Source organism: Oryzias latipes, chromosome 21, assembly GCF_002234675.1.
Source record: "Oryzias latipes chromosome 21, ASM223467v1".
Taxonomy (NCBI): domain Eukaryota; kingdom Metazoa; phylum Chordata; class Actinopteri; order Beloniformes; family Adrianichthyidae; genus Oryzias; species Oryzias latipes.
The window spans coordinates 21837636-21864432 of NC_019879.2; the positions used below are offsets into that span (position 1 = coordinate 21837636).

Genomic DNA, 26797 nt, shown 5'->3' on the forward strand with positions numbered 1-26797 from the left:
AACTCTTTGAAGACAAATGGTTGCATGGCGACACCTTTAGAGCATCGCAGGCAATCTGAATTTCTGTAAGAGATCAATTTACAAACTACATTAGCCTAAGTTACGGAATGTCTTTTTTTTTTTACTAAAAGACCCCATTCACTTTAATGTTAATATGCAACAAAAAAACATACTTAGTCTTGTTCCACAATGACTTCTTTTTTTACTCAGTGTAAAATGTTCATAACACTACAATAAAACTGTACTGTGGTGAATCGTAATGGAACTTCATATTTAACTCAGCTGTATTTACATAGAGCTTTAAAACAACAGCAGTACTAGACTTAAGTTAATTTTAAAAAAAAAGGTGCAAGAAAAGCAGCAATAAAGCAATGAAAGTGATGTAAATGAAAACATTAAATGAAAAAAAAATGAAAAAGCACTTCTATTCCCAGGGTTTCAACTAATTAAAGCCAAAATATAAAAGTGCATCTTTAAAGGAGTTTTTAAAAACTTTGCACATAGGGTCGTGTACTTTAAACTTACAGGCAACGGTAACGGTCTGAGGGTATTTTCCAACAACTAATAGGCTTATTTGATATGCCTGTTTATCTGGTTGTAGAAAATCTGGAGTTTGATTAAATGATCCAGATAGCATAAATAAATTTACTTTAATTTGGATTTTTAGAAAGTAGTGGGTCATGCGACCATTGGTCTATCCATCATATACAGTCAATAGCTGTAATTACCAAATAAATAACTGCATTCTTATAGTACAAAGCTTCTTAAGATGTTTATGGACATGTGTCAATATTTTTATGTGTTACAAGCTATCATCAATAAATGACTATGTACAAAGTTTTAAATGAGGTCTGAGATTTATGTTTCTTTTTTTAGGCTCCAAGTTCAGGCCTGTCTGTGTCAAATAGCTTATATCTGAATATCCAGCAGTGGCTGTTCTCCCATCCTCCTTCCATCTCCCATCTTGTTGGAGATCCTCCTGACAGGCTACTCCCAGCTCTGTGACACATCTCGCTCTTTGTTCTTCCATAACAGACAGCTTTTTCATCCCAGTGGGCAGATATTCCACTATACATCCACTCAGCACACTCGGAGAAACAGCTACTTAGGTGCTATTTCTCTCCAAATTGTAGCATTTGTGAATGTTTTGAGTCAGCAGTCAGATTTACGAAGTCCCTTCAGGAAGCCAGCTCTCTTAAGTCACATGGTGCAACATCTTTTGATAAATGCAACACTGTTGTGTCACTAAAAGCCAATTACACCATGCTTTTTATGATTGATCTGCTTTGACAGTAGTGGATGGCATTTAAATCAACAGCCCCCAGAGTCATCTCCAGGCATAAACGGTGGTGGTTATGGAGGGTGGAAGGGTTGCGGGGGGTTATGGGTGCTTTAATCTAATTTGCTTGGCTGCTGAGTTTGCCTTCTAGATCACATGTTTTGAAAGAGCGAGCCGGAGAGGGGCACAGATATGCAGCAAGCCTCTGCTCACTCAGCTCGAGAAGGCTGCTCCTTCTTACAAGTTTGATTGTCCCCCGACAGCTCGATCCCCAGCTTCTGAGGTACAAGGCGCACACTGGTGCTCACAAAAGCATGCAGGGAGGTGTCATATTGAACGCAGGATTGCTTTTTAATCCCAGACACATTGACTATTCTTGTCAATAGAGCTCCAATACAACTGCCAGCTTGAACTTTTTTTTTTTTGCAGGATTCTTGCTGGGCTTAATTTTCAAAGTGAATGCACAGATGCCAAGGAAAGCTTTTTTTTTTTCTTCCTGCCCCCCCCCCCCCCATCTAATTCTGCCGCTTTCTGTCCATGTCGAGAGCACCATGCATGAAGCAAAAGTAACAGTGGGACACCCCCTCAACCTGTTTCTCAGGAAGGAATGACCTTATGGGGAATACTCCCCTCATCTGCTCTTCCTTTTAGCTTTATAAATCATGAACTGTTTGCTTTTTAGTTTTATTTTTTGTGTGTGACTTTAAAGCAGGGAAAATACTAGAAACAGAGCATGAGTAGCCCTGTTATTTAACGAATCCCCTGTCAAAGAACAAATATTTCTTTTTCAAGTCAGTTTCAGGGTTTGAATAATTATGATCCAAGTCATTATACAAGTTCACCACTCTGTCTAAATTAGGAGGAACTTCTTTTAGGTTGGACATCACAGGTGTTCCCATGGTTTCATGTCTCAGGAGGCAGAATCTTTGAGGATCCAGACTATTAACCCATGCTCTAATCATCCAGTCAGAAGGGGATAAGAATCCCGCCAGAAGAATGAATTACCACAACCCACCAAGGAATACACGAAGACAGCAGCATGTGTCCATTTGCGAGGCTTAGGTACAACTGTCATAGATTCTCTCATCGCAGCGCAGCCCCTTCATCTCCTCTCGATGGTACCACAGAAGTGAGGGGCGTGAAAGCACAGTGACACTCCACGAGCTCGTTCCACTCGCTGCCGCTAATTCATCATGACAAATGTGCTCAGATGATCTGGCCCAGCAGCACTAATGGGAAGAGGAGAGAGCGCACTTCATTTGCACAAGACCCACTCCAATTAATCCATCCAGCTTTACTCTGGGCTAATTGGAGCAGGGCCCTCCCTGCCTGTGTGTCAAAATATACCCGACACAGTTTAACAGCCCCTGTTTTTAAAGACCATACTTTTGTGTGTGTGTGTGTGGATAAGTGTGAGTAGAGATTGCGCCGAAGGGCAGTTTGAGGTTGTAAAATCTGCTCCTGGTACTTAAACACAAGGCCTTCTCACGGATGTATGTTTATATGAGCAATGGACTGCTCTTGTCTTTAACCTGTATGTTACACTTCCCTTTCTTTTGTTGTTGAGTTGTAAAAGCACATTTATAGATCCACTCCAATGAAAATTGTGTTTTTGACGTGTTTTTGTAGCATTTTTTTCATGATGGATTAAGAAAACTAGGCACTAAATTGCATTTCTGATTATTTCTTTATTAAAATCATTGTGAATTAGGAGCAGACCAACAAATGCCATTTGCATAAGCTTGTAGTGACCTAAAACAGCAAGCTACAAGCTCCGTGCTCCGCTCCATTCCAATGCATCCATTTGCAGACAAATAGATCCACTTATGTCTTGGTTTTTCTCATCTGAGCTGCATCTGGCTCAAAATTGTCCAGCTTCATAGCTCCATTGTTGCTCACCAATTTTGTTGCACCAGTAATGTGAGGTTGAAGTTGTTAGGGGCTGTAAAATCTGCAGGAGAGTGTGTGGACAAAGGAATGATGGGAAATGGAGGCAGGCCCACAACTCAGAGGGCAATTTCGAATGAACCACTGCCGCTCTGCAGAAACTATGTTGTAGAAAACGATAGAGGTTATTGGATTTTGGCTAAAAACGGCGTCATCATAATACAAAACTACCGGGAATGGTTTTAATATAGGTCAAAAGATGATCAGAGTTGAATTTTAACTTTAATTCCAATTATATAAATAAAAAAAATTTCAGTGTTTTTTCTTTCTAAGTGAGGCCAAGTTAAGTGCATTCCTGGATTAAATGGTACGTTGCAAATTAACAACATACTCCGTGAAGGGTTAAAACAGAATTTGCTAACTGGTTTACTGCTTTCATGTCTTATGTGCTGATAAAAGTTTGAGTTTATGTGCGTTACGAGTGTTTCTTGAAAATCTAGGAGATACCACGTTGCTTCGGCTTGACTGGAAATCTCTTGACCTGATATGGCAACCTTTGTCTATACTTCACATGTTTGGTAATAGGTTTCAGAAAAAGCAGAAGGATGTCGACTCCATTTTTAGATTTTTTTTCTAAAGAAAAGTGACGTTTTTAGCGGCAGACATGAGGTTGAATCCCTCGTCATATTTGCATTTCAGAATTCGGTCTGTGTGGTGGAGAATCTAGAACAATTGTTGGCCTGTCACTTCTGGTTTATCTTAAAAAACTTACAAAGGTTTCTACCCCCTTGCTGTACGCGGCTGCCTGGGTAATGCTGCCTTCTGTGTCTGCAGACGTATTTTTCTAAAGGTGTGTGTGGCACATCTGTGCAGCTATTGTTTATTCATGGAGTAAACCCTTTGAAATGTGTTAAGATACTTCCCACTCATTATAAAAATCCTGCCACCCATGGATTAGGACTTTGATGTCACCAATCCTGCTTCAAAGGCTTCTTTCACTGCTATTAATCACAGTTTAGCCTCTGAAGATATAGCCAGAGAAAACATTTGGACATCTTGTGCAGAAACTTTGAAATGCTCAGACTGTCTTTCATATGCTTTGCTCATATCCTTTCCGCTGTGTGTGGGGCTGTTGGACTGCTGTGCATGCAGCTGCACTCCTTATTCCTTGGGATTGAGCTCAGATTAAGACTTCTTCTTAACTGTCTTTTATGTTGTGGCTCCTGTGCAAACACTAACGAAGCGGTGCAGATGTATGTTAAAAAACTACCCCTTGAAAGCTCAGTGAGAATAATCGCTTCCTTTCTGTGTTGCGGGTAAAGGGGCTCACAGTTGAGGAAAGCCTCCATTAAATCCTGGTGTTTATGGTCATAACACTTTTGTATTCGATAGGAAATCTGGCAACGTCCAGGGCTCGGGTCACTGCTGCATCCAGATCTCTACCGCCACAGCTCAGCTCAGGACGCTCCAAGGTGAGGCTCCTGTAGCACAAATCATCACACGAAACCGCGGGACTTTTTATTTGTTGCTCACAGCCATTACGCCATAAGAAGCCCAGTAGAAGCCCTGTGCTGTGAAGCATAGCCACTTTAATTGACTACCCAGTTTTGTGGCTTTTTTGCTTGTGGTGATGCAGCTCTGCCATCTGGCATTTCACTTCATGCAAGTCGTTTCTCACATTTATGGAATTTTGTTTAACTGAGGGAAACTGTTTTGTCAAGTTTATTTTAAATCATAGGTTATTTTCACATTAAAGTTGTTGGTTTGGAAAAACATTATCTTGTGGTCCAATTTAGCGTGGAGTTACCCTTTAATCATTATCACAAGCTCAGTATGGGAGATTATAGTAGAAAGGATTTAATATAATCTGTTATGTATACCATTGTCAAAATACAGCTATAATCATTTGGCTGGACTAAAAATTGGGACAAATCTTAAATAACAGAGCATTAATTCAATTTATTAAAAAGTTTATTTATTGACTTTTTTACTGATTTGTGCAGCAACTTTTTTATTGTGAATTAGTGTGTTACAAAAAAAAAACAGAATCTAATTAAATCTACTAGAATTCAGGAATTGAAGCAATGACAATTAAATAAATAAATAAAAATCAAACTTAATTAATCTAAATTCACTATTCAATATCATCATTGTTGGAGAAAATCTTGAAAATAGGAGACCAAACACACATATTTTGGGGACTATCTGGTTATTAAAGACTATTGGGTCAAAGTTGAATTAAAAAAAACTGACTTCAAATATACTGATATATCTGCTTGGTATACCTACTAACTTCTTCATTCAGGAACAAAGACCTTTAATGTATATAGTATTAGTAATAACTGCAAGAAACTGTATCTAACTGTATTTAAATAAACTGAAAGAATCGCAAAGCACCAATGGTAAAAGAATGGAAAAATAAACTAAAACAAGTTTATGTAATGGAAAAATGGTCTCCTTTCATATTCAGAGGTAAATGTTTTTACCAAAAGATGGACTGAAATATAAGAATATTTGTCTTTTGACAAAGAACCTGATTAACAACTTAATAGAATCAATTATATGACTGTGGACATAACCCCATATATTACAATGTGCAAATGAGTAAACAAATGAATGGAAGAAGGAAGCTCACTTTAGATTTGTCTCCCTTTGTTCTTCTTTTCTTTTTTTCTGTTTTTGCCCCCGTCTTTATCCTTTCTTTTGTTTATCATTTATTGTTAGATATATGTATGATTGTGTGTTATGTTTCTTTATGGGATGCTGTAACATCATCAAATTTGCTGAGGGGCTTATAGGTTTCTTGGTTTTGTTTGTACCATTAAGCTTAAAATAAAATAAAAAGTACCAAAAAAAAGTAACTTAATGAAACTGAATTTAGCTTGATTGAATTGAATCTAGTTAAATTCCATCATTGTGATAGCAAACCAGTAATATAACTAAAGCATGATCAAGTTAAAGCCACAGCACTGCAGGCTTGACTTGTTAGAAATAGGGGTAAAACAGGCTATTTTTGCCCCCCACAGATAAACTCCTGCTGCAATAGCTGATCAACATTTTTCTTAGTGACACTGTATGTTCATAGACCATTTAATACCAAATGCCTTTTTGAATTGCAGTGTAATCTGTTTGCAGTCTCTGTAAAATCACAAAAAATATACATGTAAAGCTACGTTCACACTGGGCAGGAGATGCGCATTTAAGAACGCACTTTTGGCATACGGTGTTCACACTGGACTGTCAATACTGGTGTACAATGTCAAAGCGGTGCAAATCTAGTGAATCTCACTCGACACTTTTTCTTTCACAGCTCTATTCCAATACTAAAGACTTGGTGTCACATAATTCAGGCCGAGCACAAACCGCAAATGTTAAGGTCTACTTCATGATCACTTTTCAAAAAGTTGGCACTTCCCTGAATTGAAAAGGGCGCTACCCATACGTTACTACCAAATCTGAGTCCCTGATTGGTCAAAGTTTAACAGGTTTAATTTCTAACTTGCACTCAATGGATGCAGGTTTTGTACATAAAGCCTGAAAACTGACTTAAAAACTGCATAGCGATGCATGAACCCAAGAGTTTTGAATGTGGAAGCCCGTAATGCACATAGACTTATCCTTGGAAGTGGTCCCTTACATGCGCATTGCGGAGGCCGGTGTGAAAGTAGTATAAAAGCTTTGAAATGCAATTCTTGCTTCTTCACTTTCTCTCTGTCCACCTGTTTTTTTTCTTTTCATTTCCATTTTTTTACTGACATGCTCTCAAAGTCTCCCAAATACCTGTTAAAGGTAAGACTTCTATTATCAATGTAAGACCCACTCAATCGATTTTGTATAGAATTTAGAGATAGATTTATATTTGTTGTTGAGCAAAATTCACAAAAATAAGATAAAAAATTTATAATCATCAAAAACTTGTTTATCTAAATCAGAATTATAAGCTGATTTCATCTCCAGACATAAATCATAGTCTGGCTGTGAAATGTAAATATTTTCCTTTGAAATCTTTTCCTAGTTCTGCGTTATCAGTTTAAACAAATACCCGGTGATGAGTCTTTCAGATGATAGAAGTCCTTAACATGAGTCACAAACACAGAATAACATTATGGGTAGGAACTGTGGAAAACAGTCAGTTTTTATTAAACCTCCAACAGGCACCAAATTAGCTGTTCTTAAATGTGACTTCTTGGGTCTATCGTCGCTTTGGCCATTGATCTAAAATGTATGTTGTCAATCTCAAAAACTTGTTAGAATACTTACACAAAAAAGTTACCACATGAAAGTAATAGGCGCTTGTTGGAAGAGTTGAAATGAGAGCTCTAGATAACATGGGATTGTGGTGTAGGAGAATCTCAATCATCCCTCTGCCTTCTCACAGATCGTACCTTTCTTCCTCTGTGCAGGACTGAAATAAAGTATTAAGATATGCACTTTGCGACATCGACTTACCATAAAATATCTATTGCATCATTAATTTTGATGAAGCCATGAGGTGCGAAAGCCATTAGAAAGCTTATATTGTGTCCTCGTTAATCCGCCGACTGTCTGCTCGATGACGGCTAGTCTCATTACTCAGAACGTTCTGTGGTTTTCCCATGCCCCACAGCAGTGTTGAATTATTCTCTAGATTGTTAGCTTTAACTGTTTATGAGGCTACGTCGTATCAGTAGCACAGTTAGTACAGCTGTGTATTCCCAACTGGCCCATTCAAAGCAAGAAAGCCTGCCATAACATTGCTTCTATCCCTGCAGAGCTCACTGACGACACCGTGTTCACCAGGAAACAGCTCCTGATTGGGACCTGTTCTAGTGTTAACTGTGTTTGTGTTCAGGTGGACACTATGGAGATGATGCGCCACCCCGATGAAACCACCAACATGAGGAGACAGACCGTGGCGTCCTATTTTCGTGTAGGTGTCCTTATTTCTTGCTGCAAAGAAACATTCTCACATTCAACAAACAAAACAAACATAAAACCTCAGAAGCAAACTACACCTGAGATTCTTCTCAGAACCAATTACTGGATTAATTTTGTTATTGAAGATCCTTAATACTCGTGGATGAATTTTTCATACCTTCTTGCTCAAACCGCAGATTGGGAGTTTTGAAGGCTCTTTTTCAGAACTGGCACAGGCTAATGATCATCTTAAGAAATTGCAACCTGCAACCTTTCTTATTGTAGTTCATCAACATTTGATGAACCTAAATGTATCAATATTACTGGATGGAGAGATCAAAGCCAGACTAGAAAGTTTGAAAGAAACTAAAATCTTCAGCGTCATTCCGCCAAAGAAAACAAGAGACACCATGTTTATCATGAAAATAATTCCATTCACCACATTATTTAGATCTTATTATTATATCAGCGTTAGGGTAAACCTGTATGGCTTTTCTGTAATCTTTTATTTCATTTAATAACATCCCTCTCCAGAATTTAATGGTTTTTTTTTTGGTTAATTTATTTTCATTTTTTTTTTTTTTTTTTTTAGTACACTGTATTTATCCCATGAAGGAAAATTCTTTCTCCACCTTTGACCCATCCCCTTGGGGAGCAGTGAGTTGCAGCCGAACCGCGCTCGGGAGGCGGTGGCGTTAAGGGTCTTGCCCAAGGACCCTCACTGGGTGATGTTAGATGCTCGCGTATTGATATGGTAATTGCCCCCAGTACCATTGCTTATTCCCCTCCGGGAATCGAACCCTGGTTTCCTGCATGGTAGCTTAACAACCGAGCTACCCAGCCGGTTATTATTCCATTCCTCAGATACAACAACAAAGAACCATTGATGTTGGTGTTAACAAAGATCCAGAAAGGGTGGCTCTCATAACTTTGAGTTACATAAAAAGATTGTTCAGTGGGCAACTTTTAAATTTCTAACGACTACGAAACTCCTGCAGACCTGACCTTTTATTAATTTCTGCAACAGTCTGATGCAGAACCCAACTGATCAAGAGCATAACTTTGCACATATAAGAGGAAAAGTAGTTTTCTGTGCTTAGATTATGTTTCCTGGGAATAAATCCCATCATTCCCCTTTTAGGGGATGGGAATTATGTAAGAATACATACACTGACCAAAAATATAAACTCAACACTTTTGTTATTGCTCCCATTTTTTATGGTGTGAACTCAAAGATGTGAAACATTTTCCACATACACAAAATAACCAGTTCTATGAAATATTGTTCACAAATCTGTCAAAATCTGCGATAGTGAGCACTTCTCCTTTGCCAAGACAATCCATCCCACCTCGCAGGTGTGCCATATCAAGATGCTGATTCGACAGCATAATTATTGCACAGGTGTGCCTTAGACTGGCCACAAGAAAAGGCCGCTCTGAAATCTTCAGTTGTATCACACAGCACAATGCCACAGATGTTGCAAGTTTTGAGGGAGCGTGCAATTGGCATGCTGATAGCAGGAATGTCCACCAGAGCTGTTTCTAGGGAATTGAATGTCCATTTCTCCACCATAAGCCGTCTCCAAAGGCGTTTCCAACCGGCACATCCAACCGGCCTCATAACCGCAGACCACGTGTAACCACACCAGCCCAAGACCTCCACATCCAGCATGTCCACCTCCAAGATCATCTGAGACCAGCCACTCGGACAGCTGCTGAAACAATCGGTTTGCATAACCACAGAATTTCTGCACAAACTGTCAGAAACCGTCTCAGGGAAGCTCATCTGCATGCTCGTCGTCCTCATCGAGGTCTCGACCTCACTCCAGTTCGTCGTCGTAACCGACTTGAGTGGGCAAATGCTCACATGCGATGGCGTCTAGCACGTTGGAGAGGTGTTCTCTTCACGGATGAATCCCAATTTACACTGTTAAGGGCAGATGGCAGACAGCGTGTGTGGCATCGTGTGGGTGAGCGGTTTTCTGATGTCAATGTTGTGGATCGAGTAGCCCATGGTGGTGGTGGGGTTATGGTATGGGCAGGCATCTGTTATGGGCGACGAACACAGGTGCATTTCATTGATGGCATTTTGAATGCACAGAGATACCGTGACGAGATCCTGGGGCCCATTGTTGTGCCGTACATCCAACAACATCACCTCATGTTGCAGCATGATAATGCACGGCCCCATGTTGCAAGGATCTGTACACAATTCTTGGAAGCTGAAAACATCCCAGTTCTTGCATGGCCAGCATACTCACCGGACATGTTACCCATTGAGCATGTTTGGGATGCTCTGGATCGGCGTATACTACAGCGTGTTCCAGTTCCTGCCAATATCCAGCAACTTTGCACAGCCATTGAAGAAGAGTGGACCAACATTCCACAGGCCACAATAGACAACCTGATCAACTCTATGCGAAGGAGATGTGTCGCACTTCATGCGGCAAATGGTGGTGACACCAGATACTGACTGGTTGTCTGGGTCCCCTGACCCCCTCAATAAAACAAAACTGAAGATTTGAGAGTGGCCTTTTCTTGTGGCCAGTCTAAGGCACACCTGTTCAATAATCATGCTGTCTAATCAGCATCTTGATATGGCACACCTGTGAGGTGGGATGGATTGTCTTGGCAAAGGAGAAGTGCTCACTATCACAGATTTCGACAGATTTGTGAACATTATTTCAAAGAACTGGTTATTTTGTGTATGTGGAAAATGTTTCACATCTTTGAGTTCATACCATAAATAATGTGAGCAATAAAAGTGTTGAGTTTATATTTTTGGTCAGTGTATATACATTTATTAGTGGGATGAGAAGGAAATCTCCAATCAAAATACAACATTCTCTGCTGATTGGTTATTTAGAGCAGCTTGGTTTTGGTTCACCTAAGATATTTTGTTGCTAATGTGAGTCATCCTCGGCCGATGTCAAGCAATTTCATTGGTTGTTGTTATTCCGTTGTTTTGAGCTTGTGGGACCATTATGAGGTGCAAATCAGACACTTGTTTGGCAGCACAAGTGGAAATCTTGCTGGATAATAAGTTGCTCAAACTTTTATCCAGTCCACATGTCATGTTTTGCTGATGGAAAGGGCCAGTGGGTTGGGGTAACATTAAAGGGGTGTTGTGAAGACGTTAATTTCCTGAGATTGATCATATTTTTCAAACTTAGTTAAATATGAATCTTGACCCTTATTTGACCCCTAGCTCAAAGGAAAAGCAACCGTATTACACTCATTTCAGAATCCTGAGAATCACTAAATCCACATTTAAATCTTTTAATTAAACTTTTTAATTGAAACTTAGAAATGTATAGGTCCTACAAGTGCAATCACATATTAAAATGTTTTGTGAATCATGTTCATACTGTTGTTTTATTCTAAAACTGTTTTTGCAAACTGAGTTTTACTGTTCTGTTGTAAGGTGACAAAACTACAAGGTTTTATGTCTGTTTGCATGTGAAAAAATTCAAGCTAATGCTTATTTTTTTTGTAGTACTCCCTGATGGATTTGCTGTCTAAGATGGTGGTGGGCCAGCCACACTTTGTCCGCTGCATTAAACCCAACGATGACAGACAGGCTCTGCGCTTCTGCAGGGAGAGGGTGATGGTGCAGCTGCGCTACACCGGGATCCTGGAGATGGTGAACATCCGCCGGCAAGGCTACTCCCACCGCATTCTGTTTGAGGAGTTTGTTCCTAGGTAATCATGATGTCAAGGGGGCGCCATCTACACTGTAATGCTCACACTTTTGCGGAGTGCTGACACAACCCCTGAGAGAGCGCCGAACAAGTTTCCAGAGCTCGGCTTCACACAAAAACACGGGTTCTTTAATTAGAACGAAGTTGGAGTTGAGCAAAGCAAGAGGCTGACTAATTGGTAGTCATTAGTGATGGAGCAAGACCTAATCTTACAGCTCTTTTAACTGGGAGGATACTCTAGTGTAGAAAATCTGAATAAAATTCAAACGGGGAGGAACTGTTATTATAAGGGGAGATGCATTTTAATAGGTTCCCCTTTACTATTCATAAAGAGTTTGTTCTTCCTCTCAGTGACCTGGAAAAACTCAAACATGTTCTCTTTGTCCCATTGGTATTACGTTAGCACACAATTAAAACATGTTTCATCTTTAAGGAGACTTCATGAAAGACTTTAGTTTCCGTTTTTTAAATATGGGACAGATCTTAACAACTCGTACTAAGCACTTGCCTTTCTTATAGCTACTTAGTTCTGTGTTCAATAGGATGCACCTAAAATCTAGTAGTTTTGGGGGAGAAAATCAAACAGATAAACCTGTGTGAAAATTTCCACAGAACAGTTTTGATGATGGTTCCTTTAAGAAATGTTCTGCCACCTCTTATGTAGAGACTTGAAGGAGATATCAACTTTAATTAACTTGGGTTTCGGGAAGTAACTTTGAGGTGGCTGGTTAGTCTCACAAACAGCTCAAGGGAAGCTTGTGTTCGGTGAATAAAAACTTTGAATGACCACATGATGTCCCAGTTAAACCCCAATATTTTCAAAGCCTGATTCGTTACTGGGAATGTTTTACTTCCTGTTGATTTTGCAATAGCAGAGCAGAAAGTGTGTCTGTGTGGCAACATTTTTAACCTCAGTTTTGCACCCACAGCATCCCACCTGAGCCCAGCAGAACTCATGAATACGCCCAAATGGCTGCGCTGCACCTTGAGTAAATCTGATTTAAATTTGTGCTCTCATATCAAAGGCCTGTCTGATGTTGCACCGCTTTGTATTTACCATCAAAGAAATAACAGGTATCAACAGGAATTAGTATGAAAGGCTTTAGACTGAGGCGGGGAGAGGAGTTCAAAGAAGTTTTTCTTCTTGTTGCTCTTGTTTTTGACCACCGCATGAACACAGGAGATGAGCCAGTTCTGGAGCCTTGATGTCCTTGAGCAAACACTCGCAGTCCCGCTGTCCTGTGGCAGTATTTTGTAAACTTTGACAAAAGCATCAGGAGTTGGACTCGAAAACGTCCGTTTGCACGCGTGGATAGGCATCTTCTGTGAAAGAAGAAACCGCGATTCTTTGAAAGAGCCGTAACAATGAGACTCTGTTGAAAAGTCTGCTGTCAGTCGCAGCCACTCCAGCTCATTCTCCAAATGTAACACCGACTTAAATATTTAGCTGCGATCCGTTATTAACATTCTCTTGAGTAGAGTTTTTATTTTATTTTATAGAGAGCAATTACAAAACTGGAGAAATGTATTAAAAAAACATTCTCAGATCCTTTCTATATTTCATTTCTTGCAGCATTTCTGCATAATAGCAATAATGAGTAAGACATTGCGTTTAGTGGAGCCAAATCATGAATTCCAGCTTTTGGTTTATTAAAAATCATTTTTATGCACTTTTCAGCATCCATTTACATTTCTTATGTAACGCAAACTTTCTCATATTTGACTCTTTGCCAAGATTTCGTTCTCAGCTGACATCACATATGCAGAAAAACCTCTGCCTTCTCATTAAAAATAATTTGATGTAGAGGTTTAATACTGTAAACAATCAAGTATGTCTGTTGTTTTTCTTTTTCCAAAGATACTACTATCTTGCCTTTCGGGCTCACCAGGTGCCTGAAAACAGCAAAGAGAACGTTGTTCTTATACTGCAGCGGACCAAACTAGAACACTGGGTCCTTGGAAACACTAAGGTAAGGTGGTTTTTACACCTGAAAGCCAAAAAGTTGAAAGATGCGTGACTTTAAAAATAAGCCGAAAAGCATGTGTGGTGTTGCAAGCAGATGTGAATGTACTGTCAGGTGTTTCTGAAGTACTACCATGTGGAGCAGCTGAACCTGCTGCTCAGGGACGTGATGGCCCGGGTGGTGGTGATGCAAGCCTACACTAAAGGCTGGCTCGGAGCCCGACGGTACCAGAAGGAGAAGCGCAGGAGGAACCGAGGGGCCATCATTATTCAGTCAGGTAGAATATCAATCAAAAAAAAAGATACTTTTTGTGTTTATCTGTTTTATTGTTAATTATTGTTTTTTTCATTTCTGAATCTTCATGGAAGGGATCATTTGATAAGCACAGCTTGACCTGTGAAGGTTCAGAGCAAACATTAAGACCTCCGAGAGTTCAAAAGAATCCATCCTCTGCCACCTGGTTTAGCTGTGTTTTGAAGTCGGATCTTGTGCAGACTGTGCAGCTTTTTTTTTGTTTCTCAGAGACAGGTCAGCAGTCTCTCACATGCAGACGCACACACTCTGTTTGTATCTTTCCTCAGCTTGGAGGGGCTACGTCGCTCGGCAGAATGTCAAGCAAATAAAAATTGAGCGGGAAGAAGCCGCAGTCCGCAGACCGCCAGGTAAGAGAACATGTAGGGCAGACATCTTGGACGTCTCGCATAACCTTACACCCGGAAATGCATCCCAGTTCTTTTTTTTTTTTTTTTTGAGAGGTTCATTTTCTAAAGGGATATAGATAAAACCTCATGTCTTTGTGAAACACCTTTTTGATCTCCATGAGTGGCCCACGAAAAAAAGTAATAATTAATTATTGATGAAGACAGAAAAGCTTTTGTAAGTTTCTGCAGCATTTGGTCTCCATGTTTTAGAAGAACAGTGACTACTGAGATCTTTTTTTTTGCCCCCTTTCATCTCTTTCCCAGTAAAGGCAGAGAGGGGCTTATCCCTTCTGTTTCCTCACGACTTCCTCTCTGAAATTCCTGGTCTATTACACAGCTCTCACATACCAGAAACAAGATGCCTTTTTATACTGTCAACCTTTTCATCTGAAATGTAAATTAATTCTTACTCAGTGTGCCTTGACGAAGATCAAAGTGGGCACATTAACCTTCCCAGCCAGCCCCCCACCACCCCTCATCCTTGGAGCCACTCACTGGAGACCTGGAGTGGGTGCCAAAAGGGGCAGGAGAGAGGAGGGCAGGGGGAGGAGATTTGGCATTGTTCCCCTTGGCTGTCTTAGGGGCTGCCCTCATCTGGCACATGGAGCATCTCAGTCGCCTGCACACCTTGTGTAAATGTGCTCCATTAAACCCTTGTAAATAAAGCTGCAGAATGGGTAAACACGGGTTTGGTGTGAGGAAAGCCTCGCTGTCGCCGCTGTCTTTCTCTTTTAGCTAAGTGTGTTTGTGTGTGGCCGCCGGGGTTCACGTGGAAAGGGGGGTGAACCTGACATAAGTGGGGCCTCAGCACCCCCGGCAGAGCGCTCCAGCACATTCGCATTGTGTGTTCTCCACAGCTTATAGCCTTTGAGGTGGGCCGCATTTGCATTTTGAAAATAAACAGATGCCTTTCAAATGCATGAGCCTGGTGGCGTCTCAGATCCCAGCGGGGCCTGGAGGACATGCTCTCCATCAATCAGATTAGACCATGCAAAGAAGAACCGTTGCTCAACAATGTACTTGAGCTTTCTCTTTTTTGTGCATATAATTTTACCAGAGAAACACAAAGCGGATTGACGGAGTGGCTCAGCGAGCTCCGTTTACCATCCATCTGAGCCCTGTATGTCTCAATAAGCGCTACGTTCCTGCTGCTACACCACACAGTCCTTTTAATGCATGCTAAATTCATTTTGCTTCCACGAGCCACATGCAAGATTTTTTCAATACAGGCATTTAAAGGGCATTCGTTCAGTTTTTTTAATTGCCTCTAATTACTTTCAAAAAGCATGATAGCTGAGGGAAAATGATTTTTTGGGAATAAAATACAAATTTCCTGCAACATTAATGTGTTTTTAAAGCTAATGTATATTACTGTTAAAATAAAATAATGTTTAAGGTCCCACCCTGGTCATCTTTTGATCCATTTGATTCAGTGGTCTTTTAATTATGATTACGGTGTTTTGTTTTGTTTTTAGCCAAAAACAAAAAATTTGTGTCATTTTCACGAACATGGTTTCTGCAAAGAGCCAATTGTTAGAAATTCACCTAAATTGGGGGCGGCACTGTTAGCGTGGATTAAGTCTGAACTTATTTCCCATCATCCCTTTGTTTACTCTCTCTCCCGCTAGCTTACAGCCCCTCACAACCCTAAACTAACAATACTGGTGCAACAAAAATATCGAGCAACATTGGAGCTATCCAGCCATACAGATTAGAGCCGGATGCCAGTTTAAACAAGGAAAATGAAGTCAAATGTGGATCTATGTGTCTTCAAGTGGATGCATCAGAATGGAGCAGAGCAGGGAGCTTGTGTCCCGCCGACACAGGCTGTTTCAAAAGGCATTTTTTTCGTCTGCTCATGATTCACACTGATTTGAATAAACAAATACTTTTCAATTTTAATCCTAGTATTCTTTATATATGCCCTCTACTATATGAAAAATACCACAGTGACAACAACACCAAAAACATGATTAAGTGTATCTATAAAAGTTTTTAGTGTCTATATTCTATTTACTCCTTGTGGTTCGCAGAATATGTCGCAGTTGTCCGTGAATGTCACCCTTTCATGATATTGCTGCCCCTGTGATGGTCTAATACTTATATTCTGTGCAGCTTATAGAAGACATCGGGTGAGTTTCGACTGTGAGTCCCAGAGGCACAGATGTCACCCAGAGTTTGGAGAGGAGACCACCAAGGAAGAGCACACAGAGTGAGCTCAGGCATCCTTTGTCTTTCAGGGATGTTCCATAAATAACACGCTTCCTTACAGTTTCTTTGTTATTTTCCTTTTCCTTGAAACAGCCTGACAAAATGAATTGAAAACAGGATTGTCATTAAGATGACTTTAAGAGATCTCCCATACTGTACCTGCCATTCATCGCCAGCACCTCTTCATTGGCCGCTTTTACCTTTTAATGTTGGGCTGTTTCCCTTCAGAGGAGCAAGCTCCTCCCTCTGCGCCTCCATTCAGTTTTATAAATGCAATAAATAACTTTCCACCAAGATAGCACACTTGTCTGACCACAAACGGGGCTGGGCGGTGCGCTGGTCTCCAGATGTACGAGCTGAGGACTGTCTTTAGGCAGCACATGGGAAGGCCAGTCATTAAGAAAGTATGTGCTATGCAGGAGCGCAGCCACTGAGCAGCAGCACCTCCAGCTTCACCGGTGGTTCTCCAGACTGTTCTTTATTGATTATCACACATTCTTAAAATATTTATTGAATCATTCAAAAAAAAAAAAACTTAAACCTCTTTACATAAGTCCCATTTAGCTTTTTGCAGAAACTCCTATTTTTTTTGGTCAACATTCCACTCCAGATACGAGCTCCAAAAAAACAGATTTACACATCTGAAAGTGTTATGCTTGTTGCATACTCCATCTGAGCTGAGCCTCATCGGGGATTTTTCTCTGCATGTTTACAATCGTATTCCTCTGTGAGAAAAACTTCAAACTTTTACTTAACAATTCTGTTTAATCAGTGTTGGAATCTCTCCATATATATTTATTCAGACACGATTTGGCCCATTTTCCTCTTGTAAGATCTATATTCTCACCTACATGCTGTTCTTTTCCTTTTTGATATCCGTCTTCTCCGCCACGGCAGAATCGAGGGTTTGCATCCAAACAGCAGAGCCTCCAGTTGCATCACCAATTCCAAATTGGATGAGATTTTTTTCCTCCAGAGTCGGAGCATGACTGTCGCTGGCATGCAGCATTGTGTGTTCAGTTGTTTTTTTGTTTTTTTTTAATAATGTACAAAGAGTAATCAGAGTTAACACTGTCTTGTTCTCTGCAAAATGCTTTATAAATAAACCGCCACCCCCCTCCCAAAAAAATATGCAATAAACAGAAATGTTTTGTTTTCTAATTTGGGGTAAAACCGTTTTTTACTTTTGCAGGTGCGGCCTAAAGAGCAATACGAAGGACACGCATAAAGGAAATGTGAGTCACAGAATATCAATGAGCTGTTTTTTCTGCCTTCCTTCAGTCGTGGATGTAAAATGCTGCTGTTCTGCAAAAGCAGCTTTAACCCAGATTATTCTTTGGGAATTTTTTGAGTCCTTGAGACAAAAAGGGGTCTCTTGCTCCAACCTCCATCTCAGCGGAGGAGACAGGGTGGTACAGGAACGAGAGAATCAAAAGGCTGGAAATTCGTGGCTGAGAATAAATGCTCGCTCTTCCCTGAGGTGATTTGTCTTTGCGCTCCTCTTTCTACAGATGTTAGACCCCTTTTTTTAGTAAAGACCTGAGGTTCTTTGGTAGCACTTTGATATCCTGCTCGGATTCAATATGTGAAATAGAAGAGCCACTCCGTGACTTGGAGCACATCACAGTCTTTGAAGTCTGATCCAATTTTTGCTGCTCACCATTTGATGTTGAAAGGATGAAATGAGGAAAATGTACAGTTTTTGCCAGTAACTCTGCTGAGCATATGTAAGATTAAAAAAGCAAAACCCTTTGGAGGTTGTACTTAGAAATGTTAAGCAGATTAATACTTTCCTATAGCTCTTTTATTCAAAGATAAAATTAAATATGAGTGAAAGTCTGTATGGGCTGTTTTTCCCCCCACAATTAAGTCAGTGTGGTGATGTTTGCTAGGAGGTACAACCAGCAAAAGGGGAATGCAATTGCATTAGCATTTGATTAACATTGCAAAGCGAATTAATGGGTTTGAGTAATATGAGTGCCAAATTGTAAATAAATGAATACTACATGACTAAATTGAGGTAAAAAGAAACAGGGTTGCAAGGCTTGCTGTAACTTGTTCATCCAGAGCTTTCACTGACATGGCTCTTCTGGGTGTGTTCACCCCTCCTCTTTCAAGGCTGGCCCTGACAGCCGAGACAGACAAGTGAAAGACATCAAGAGAGACAAAGCCAGAGCAGAGGACAGAGTGACGAAGCCTTGCAGGGAGTCAGCTAGACTGCCAGACCTGCAGTGTAAACAAGGTAAGCCCAAGCACAGAGCTTGCGGGTGCAGGTAATTACACAAAGAGACAGCAGAAATCCCGCTTTAATGGATAAAGTGCCATTTTTAATACGGAGCCCCTTACAGCCTTTTCATCCCAGCCAATCCTCTGCTGCCATTCTCTGTTGACAGCTGGAAAGAGAGGCATTATGGGTGATCGTTTCTGCGGGATTTTAATAACCCAGGTCAGCTTATCGTGATCGTTCCGTGGCAAGTGGGGGGGCTTTGAAAGTGGCGTGAACACTTCAAAGCGTTCATTCTCCCACATGGTGAGCTCTTCACCAGAGATCTCATCAGTGACTCTAATGGACCTGCACAGTTTCAGTGACAAGAAAATATACAAGCCCTGATTTGTTGAACACATGTTTGGTTTGCTTTTTGCCCCAGGCGATGAATTACATTAAATCCTGCTGCCTGGGAGGCTGGGTGGGTGGCTGCACAGGCGGCCTGCGATTGCGGCCGTCACCCAGCCCACCACAAGGGGAGGCCGCTGTGATGAGGCCCAGCCCATTTATTAATGTTATTAGAAGGGTACGAGGTAAGAGGCCGAGGTGGGATAGCATTTAGCAGTGTGGCTAAGAGATTACGGGGATTACAGATGATAATGTAACACAGACAGGGCTCTCCAGCAGGCCTGGGATTAGTGTCAGCACGCTGCAGCAGGTCTGGGTTAGATAGCAGCTAATTCGGTAATGCTGCATACAGGTGACCCCCACTCTGAGGCATCACGGCTACTGAGGGGAGGCGGCGTTTGATGAATTTATAATGTCAGAGTGATTCTGGAAGGAAACATTTCATTTTGTTCAAAGAGCGTTTGGCCTCTATCGCCAAAGCGGCTACAAAAGCTTTGAATGAACAGTTTCCTTGCCTGTTTACACCCATGAAGAGACATAATGAGAATGGAAGGAGTGTTCTTGACTTTTAGACGTTTTTCTTTTTGTTCTTTATATGCTCAAACATAAGATTTAATGATTTTCTTTACAGTGACATGACATCAAAAGTGGAGCTGCTGAACAGTGAAATGTGTCACACTTCTCTTCAAAATGTGTCACTCATTTCAAGCTGTTCCAGCTTGTGACTTCTTGAAGTCGTTTCCTTTTGCACCTGAATCCTCACAGGGTTCAGATGGGTTTACTGTGGGCAAGATTTATAAGACACTTCCTTCTACAAGTTTTTACATGATCAGAAAGAGAAAAACAAAGTAATTCATCATAATTTTATTTGGTTAAGTTCATCTGAGCTATATAAATTTTTGTATTTAGGTATTTTTACAGTTTACTACTAAATAATCTTACCACTCTGATCCACTTGACCTATTCTAAAAGTGTTCCCAGTGAGCTTTTAGTTATGCTTATGCTATTTTTGGCCACCATTAAAAAAACCTGTGTTGTTCTCTAGAACACATTTTCTGCAGAGAAATTCACCACTGAGTTGTGGGCGGGACTGTTGGTGCAGAGTAAGCCTGTCCTCATTTTGCATAATCCCTTTGTTTACACTCTCTCCCACTATCTTAAAGCCCCTCACACCCCCAACCGAATATGGTCGGTGCAACAAAAATGGGGAGCAATATTAGAGAAATGCATCTGTACAGTTTTGATTCCACCTCGAACGAGGAAAACTACGACATATATGGATCTAGTTGTTTACAAGTGGATGCATCGGAATGAGCCAATGTAGCCGATTGTGTCACTGCTAAAGGCTTTTTTTAAACTGCATTTTTCATCTGCTTCTGATTCACAAGAAATTGAATAAAGAAATAACCAGAAATGCAATTTTATGCTTAATTTTCTTTTCATTTGTCCTCCATCATGAGAAAAATACAAGAACATGTTAAAAACACAATTTTCATTGAGGTGGGTCTTTAAAATATCAATGAATTTAACTTTTTTTTTCATAGAAAAAAAAATTGTATTCAAGTTTAGGCTATGTTGTGACCTCCATTGATAACTGTTGATATTTTAATTTTGGTATTTTATCAATTTATTTTTGACTCCAAAAAGCCAATCTTTTGTGTTTCACTTACAGAGAAAAGATTTTCAGGTGTTCATTGTCATTTCTTTTCCTGCCTGGTTTTTCTTCCGCTGGTGGTGTCTTCAGGAAACCCCATTTGAATATGTTGAGGGAAGAGGCCACAGTGGCTCAGGGACCCAGGGCACACTTTGATCCCTACAGATCTGAGGAGCTTTTTTTCCTGTCCCGAGGTTCAGCAAGTCATGGAAGCCTTGCCCTGCCAGATGTTTGGAGACCAGGCTCCTTCCTGTGTCTCATCCTGCTGTCGCCTCTGGTGATCGCATCATTTGGCTTAGGCTGGAGCTCAACCTGGAGTGTTTCAGGTCACTAGAAGAAGGGGGGAAAAAAACCACACAATTAGCCGTGGAAATCAAATTACTCCACCCCTCCTGTTACAGCACACACTCAGCACATTGGTCCTGTGATGCTAAAACACCAGATCATGACCCAGTAGGTCTACTATAGAAATCCTGGATGGATGTTTTAAACCATAAATTTCACAACAAGTTAACTGCCTGGTCTTCACCCAAATACACACAGCACTGTATTTTATGGAAGAAAGACAGCTTTAAAGCACTTTGTACTCCAGGCGCTATGCAAAACCAACCTTTGATTTCCTTTTTCTTTGTCAGTAGAAAACTTACGAGCACACTGTGCAGTCATGCAAACTACACGTTACTTCTCATCACCTGTCTGCCAGCTCTGAATATTAATGCAACACGTTTGTAAATGAGTCACAGAGACGTGCGCAGAAAGAAAGCCTTTGCTAGCACGCAGCCGATATGATCAGAGTGCTGCTTATGCCGCTCAGCGTGGTAAACAGGATGGTGCCGGGGATCAGTCAGAGCTGACTTTATGGTTTATGAAAGCTGAGCTACTTATGTTAACAGGCTTTCTGAAGATTATAGTTGTGGTAAACATACATGTCATGATGAGAGAGACGGCGATCCACGGAACTGAGACACACAACCAAATTACCTCTGTGCCATAAAAGATGGTTAACCTGGCTGTTTGACCGGATAGAGCAAAGAGTGATGATGGTGAAGTGATGTCATCTTTGTGGGTATAGTTATGTCCCCTCTGTGCATTACAAGGTAAATAAGAATTTTTTTTTCCTTGTCGCTCTTAGCTCTTTCTGTGTGCGGGTAGGATGTGGCCTCCCTTTCACCCACAGTGAGCTCGTCCCACGCCAAAACGAGCGTCTCACTTCCACATCCTCTTGCTCTGAAACATCTTCCCACATGGCCTCCCACAAGGTTTGCAGCCACCAGGTGCTGCTCGGCAACCCTCCACCACCACCACCAAAGCATCAGAGTATCAACATGAATCTGCCCGACAAACGATCCACCCTCTCCATGTTCTGCAGACAAATACTCTCCCACCCTCTCGCTGTCTCTCAGCCTTTTGATTTATCTGTCTGCCTCCACGTATCGCTGCAGCTCAACCGGATGCCTTCAGTTTTAGGCAAATTACAGGCTCGACGAAGCGGCAGCAGAGATTTGGAAAGGATAGGAAAGTCTCAACTTAACGGAAGGAGTTGCCTCTGTCTGACGCTACCTACGTAATCCTCTTAATGTCAGTGGGAGTCTTTAACAGGATGTACTTCCAAACTACTCATCATCACAATTCCAGCAGAATAATCTCCCCAGACAGGAAATCAAGGTGAAAAATTATGCTCTGAGTTGTTGTGTCAAGTTTTCTTCCAAGCACAGACCTTGTTAGTTTACTACATTTAGGATGAAAGTTTACATTCTGTTTAATAGAAGTGAGTGTTCCTTTGATCATAGGAAAAACAGCTGAATTTCATTTCCATATTTAAACAGTCCTCAGCTTGCTTTACGCATCGTTTGTCCCCACCTACGAACTTTCTTTCCACTGGTCCCGCAGGGTCACACTTATAAATTGCACGTGTTAAAGATTATGACACATGATGGACCTTTTCAGAGTTTGGAGATTTCTTCTAAATGCAAACATTTCTCCAGAAGTCAAAGTTCCAAAAATTGCTGTCAGGGGGAAATGATTGATTTTGGTGTGAAAAATTGCTTGTAACAACATCCTCTGCTTCCGTTAGTGAAAACAGATGCAGGAACTGGCCTCTCTCTACATTATCTGCTAGATTTGATGACTTTGTCCTCTAATTTGAAGCACATGAGTTACTATTTAAGACCAATGTCAAGAACAAACTTCCCCTTAAAAGTCTGGAAATCCTCTTCAGCTTAAGATATCTGTTTGGACAAATGTCTGTATTTGTGTGTGTGTGTGTGACTGTCTGTGTGTGCGTTTGTGTGAGTAAAGGCTGTTGTGAGTTAAAGAGAGGGGTCTGGGTTGCACATGCTTCATTTAGACATCAAAGGCTGCTGCTGATGATTTTTCCTTATAATCTATGTGCCTGGGCTTTCTCCATCTGAATAAACAAAGCCCAAGTGGCTAACAGCGTTCTGGGAGTAGTCAGGTGATTCTAGCACGTGACTTTAGAAGGAGATCAATATATATATATAATTTATTCCACTAAAAATCCCCTTTAGCTGCTCTTTTATGTTTTTTCTGAGGATTCTATATAGCGTTCAAGAGGTTTCAAAGCGGTATTTAGAGATGTAACACGACTCATCTGCCTCTCTTTGAATGAAAGAGGTACCTATCACAAAAATAATCTCAGTGCTTTTATATCTAAAGAGGCAAACACATTCTATATGTAAGTCTTTCCTTAGAGCAAACTCAGCTTGGCTTTTTTTGATAGGAAGAAATCAATATTGCATGAAATGCTCTGCCTCTGTATTCCCAGTGGACTATTATTTCTCCCCACCCCAAACAGCAGACATTACCCACAATCATTTAGTAAACCCCTAGTGTGAGCCACTGCCTGACCCCTTCCCTGCTATGCTCGCCGGTGTCCGAGCCGCGCTCTCATCCCACAGACCACTTTGGCTTGTAATGTATCTGCAGCCGGGGCAGCATTCCTCTGAGGCTGGCCTGGATCAAATGACAGAGATTTCCCCAAACAGCCCAGAGATGGGAGGCCTGACATCCTCTGATCTGCTACTGATCTGCCCTAATCACTGCAGGCAAAAGCGCTTGAATGTGAGCCCCCTAGCAGATCTACGTGGATGACGGGGTGCATTTCTGAAAATGTCTTCCTTTGTGAAAAGAGGATTGCAAACACAAGTCACTTCAGCATTTCTTTTTGCTTTAAGTGAAACGCTATTGGAGGCTAACATGCAGGTGTGTTTGCTGCTCTGAGCATTAAAGTCAAAGGGTACAAATGGTCGCATCTGATATTCTATGCACTTTCGACTTTTGCAGCAGTTTGACTTTCTAGTCTGCCATGATCCTGGCAAAATGGTAAAAAATTATCAGGCCAACTTGTTATTTTCTAAATTAAATAACCTCTTCTAGTTAATTACAACGCACATCTAAGGGTAGTAAATAAAAATGTTTTAAAGTCCCTCTCTGTTCACCTTCTGATTTATTTTAAAATTGTTCCCTTTTAATTATAATTATGCTTTTTTTTAGCCAAACTCCAAAAAAACTGTGTTGTTTGGCAGAATTCATTAGAAACTCGCCTCTGAGTTGTGGGAGCAAGCCTCCACTAATAACCAATCATCCTTTAGTTTACACTCTCTCCCACTAGCTTACAGCTCCTCACAACCCCAAGCTATCATTAGTGGTGCAGCAAAAATGGCGTCCAATATCAGAGCAATACAGATTTTGTGCCATATGTCAGCTCGGACGAGGACAATTAAAACGTACATGAAGACATCCACGAGTGGATGCATCGGAATTGAGCGGAACTGGGAGACTTTTGCCTGTATCATTTGCTGCATCACAAAAGAGAGCTTTTTTTAAATGACCTTTCTTCCCCTGATTCATCCCAATTTGAAATAAAGAAATACCCAGAAATGCAGTTTTAATCTTAAAATCTTTTATATAAATGGTGTATACTTGTATAGTGCTTATCTACCTTCCTGGGGGGCTTCCAAAGGGCTTTACATTCCCACTCCCGATCACACACTAATGGCAGCTCAGTGGTCAAACACTGGTGCCAAACTTCCACCAGAGGCAAGGTGGGGTTCAGTGTCTTGCCCAAGGCTACTTCGTCTTGGGCAAGACCGGAATCAAACCTACAATATTTCGATCAGGGGTCGACCACCCTACCACTTCCCCACGGCCGCCCATGACTTTAATAATGTCCTCTATCATGGAAAAAATGCTGCAAGAAAGCATTAAAAACACCAAAAACTGTAGTTTAAGCTACTTCTTTAGATTTTATATTTCAATTTAGGAAAAGTAGCTTTTATATTATTATAATAAAAATGTTGAAAGTTACTTGAAATGTGGTTGAAATGTTTGTGATGACTGACTTTACACAAAAACGAATATATTAACAGCACAGAAACCACTAATTCAACTGATACAATTTGATCACAATAATGCATTTGTCTCCCCTTAAAACAAGATCAAAGAAGTTAAATAAAAAATTGGAACATGGATTCTCTTCCAGTCATCTGAATATGAACACATGAATATATTGCAGTCTCACAGGTGCTCAAAATCCTTGAAACATTTCTGAAGTAGAACAAAAACACTAACTTTTAAGATTCATAAATGTGACTAAATCATGTCACTGCTTTTTTTTACCAATTCTATTTTGAACAAACATATATTGTTCATCTGGCATCTGTTTAGACATATTTTATCCTAACCCAATTTTACTAATGATGGCCAAATAATAAAATAGTTTAAAATAAAAGTTTCTTTTTTTTTAAATACAGAAAGGGTTTATACAAATATACTCCTGGTTTTCCCACGGAATAGAAAACAGAACCCCAATTGTAGGAGGAATAAAAGGCTCACAGCTTCCATCTGTTTGCTCAGCTGTTGGACAGGACAAAAAAAAAATATTGTCCTTCAAAATCAGACTGATTCAACTATTTGAACAACTCACACAACAACTGTGAAATGCTGCTCTGTAACTTCAAAGGATAAGTTATTGCAACAAGCGTTCACAACCTACTCTTCTAAAAGATAAAATTGGGCCATTCAACAGTTTTTGGTTGAATAGTTGAATGAAAAGTTCAGTTCTCAAGCAAAACTACTCCACATATTTTTAGTAATAATACAATTATTGAATTTCATAAGGGGAAAAAATTACAAACAAGGAAATAAATCTGTTTTTTATAACTGTTTAGTCTGATTTAGTCAAAAATTTTAGCGTAATTTGTCCTTTAATATGTACATTTTATACAGCCTTTGACAGCTCTTTGACTTACTGTAAATGCTAAATGCAGTTGATGTAACTGAATCCAACTATTTTAGGAAAATGTATGTCTACAGTCTTTCAGGCTGTTTTCCTCAGAATTCCCCAAATATCCTGAAACCCTCATGGGTGTCCAGGGTTCGCACAGTGGGCTACTAACACCTCCGAGCCATGGATAGATAAGATTCACCGTAAAAGTTGGGTGATATCTTCGAACTGACAGGAACTTTCTGGCCATTTGTGAAGGCTGACTTCAGTATAGCAGAGCTAGATTGAATAAAAGCAAAAAAGGCTGAGAGGAGATAGAAGGGACCCTGTTCTTTGATGTGCACACGTGAGTGAGATGTGATGAGGTTTTTGAGTGCCGAGCGTAAAGATGGAAGGAGCACATACAGTTTAAGTCAAACTGGAAACTAAAATAATAGAGATGTGTTGTTTTTGGATGAATTTTGGGCAGAAGAGATTGACCATGATCAGGTATTAGCTTGAGCCATGAGATAAATATTTGGGATTTATTAAGCTATTGTTAGATGGTGCTGCATTCAAACATATTTTCACAATCTAATTATGTTTGAAAGGCTGTCAGTAAGATTGTGTTTTGGAATGAATAATTCATTTCTAAGTAAAGTTGCT

At 40.4% G+C, this 26797-nt stretch overlaps 1 protein-coding gene across 4 annotated transcripts in view; it reads left to right on the plus strand.

Annotated features, from left to right (window-relative positions):
* myo3b (myosin IIIB) overlaps positions 1–26797 on the plus strand; it is a 73318-nt gene that overhangs the window by 36862 nt on the left and 9659 nt on the right. For 2 of the 4 annotated variants that reach the window (XM_020713272.2, XM_023950545.1), the window contains 10 exons: positions 4559–4638; positions 6935–6955; positions 7998–8075; positions 11559–11764; positions 13622–13733; positions 13842–14004; positions 14309–14389; positions 16544–16640; positions 17832–17874; positions 18758–18881. In XM_020713272.2, the coding sequence (XP_020568931.2) occupies positions 4559–4638; positions 6935–6955; positions 7998–8075; positions 11559–11764; positions 13622–13733; positions 13842–14004; positions 14309–14389; positions 16544–16640; positions 17832–17874; positions 18758–18881 (1005 nt within the window). The remainder of the gene's footprint in view (positions 1–4558; positions 4639–6934; positions 6956–7997; positions 8076–11558; positions 11765–13621; positions 13734–13841; positions 14005–14308; positions 14390–16543; positions 16641–17831; positions 17875–18757; positions 18882–26797) is intronic. The other 2 variants (XM_023950544.1, XM_023950546.1) reach the window with 1 other exon arrangement.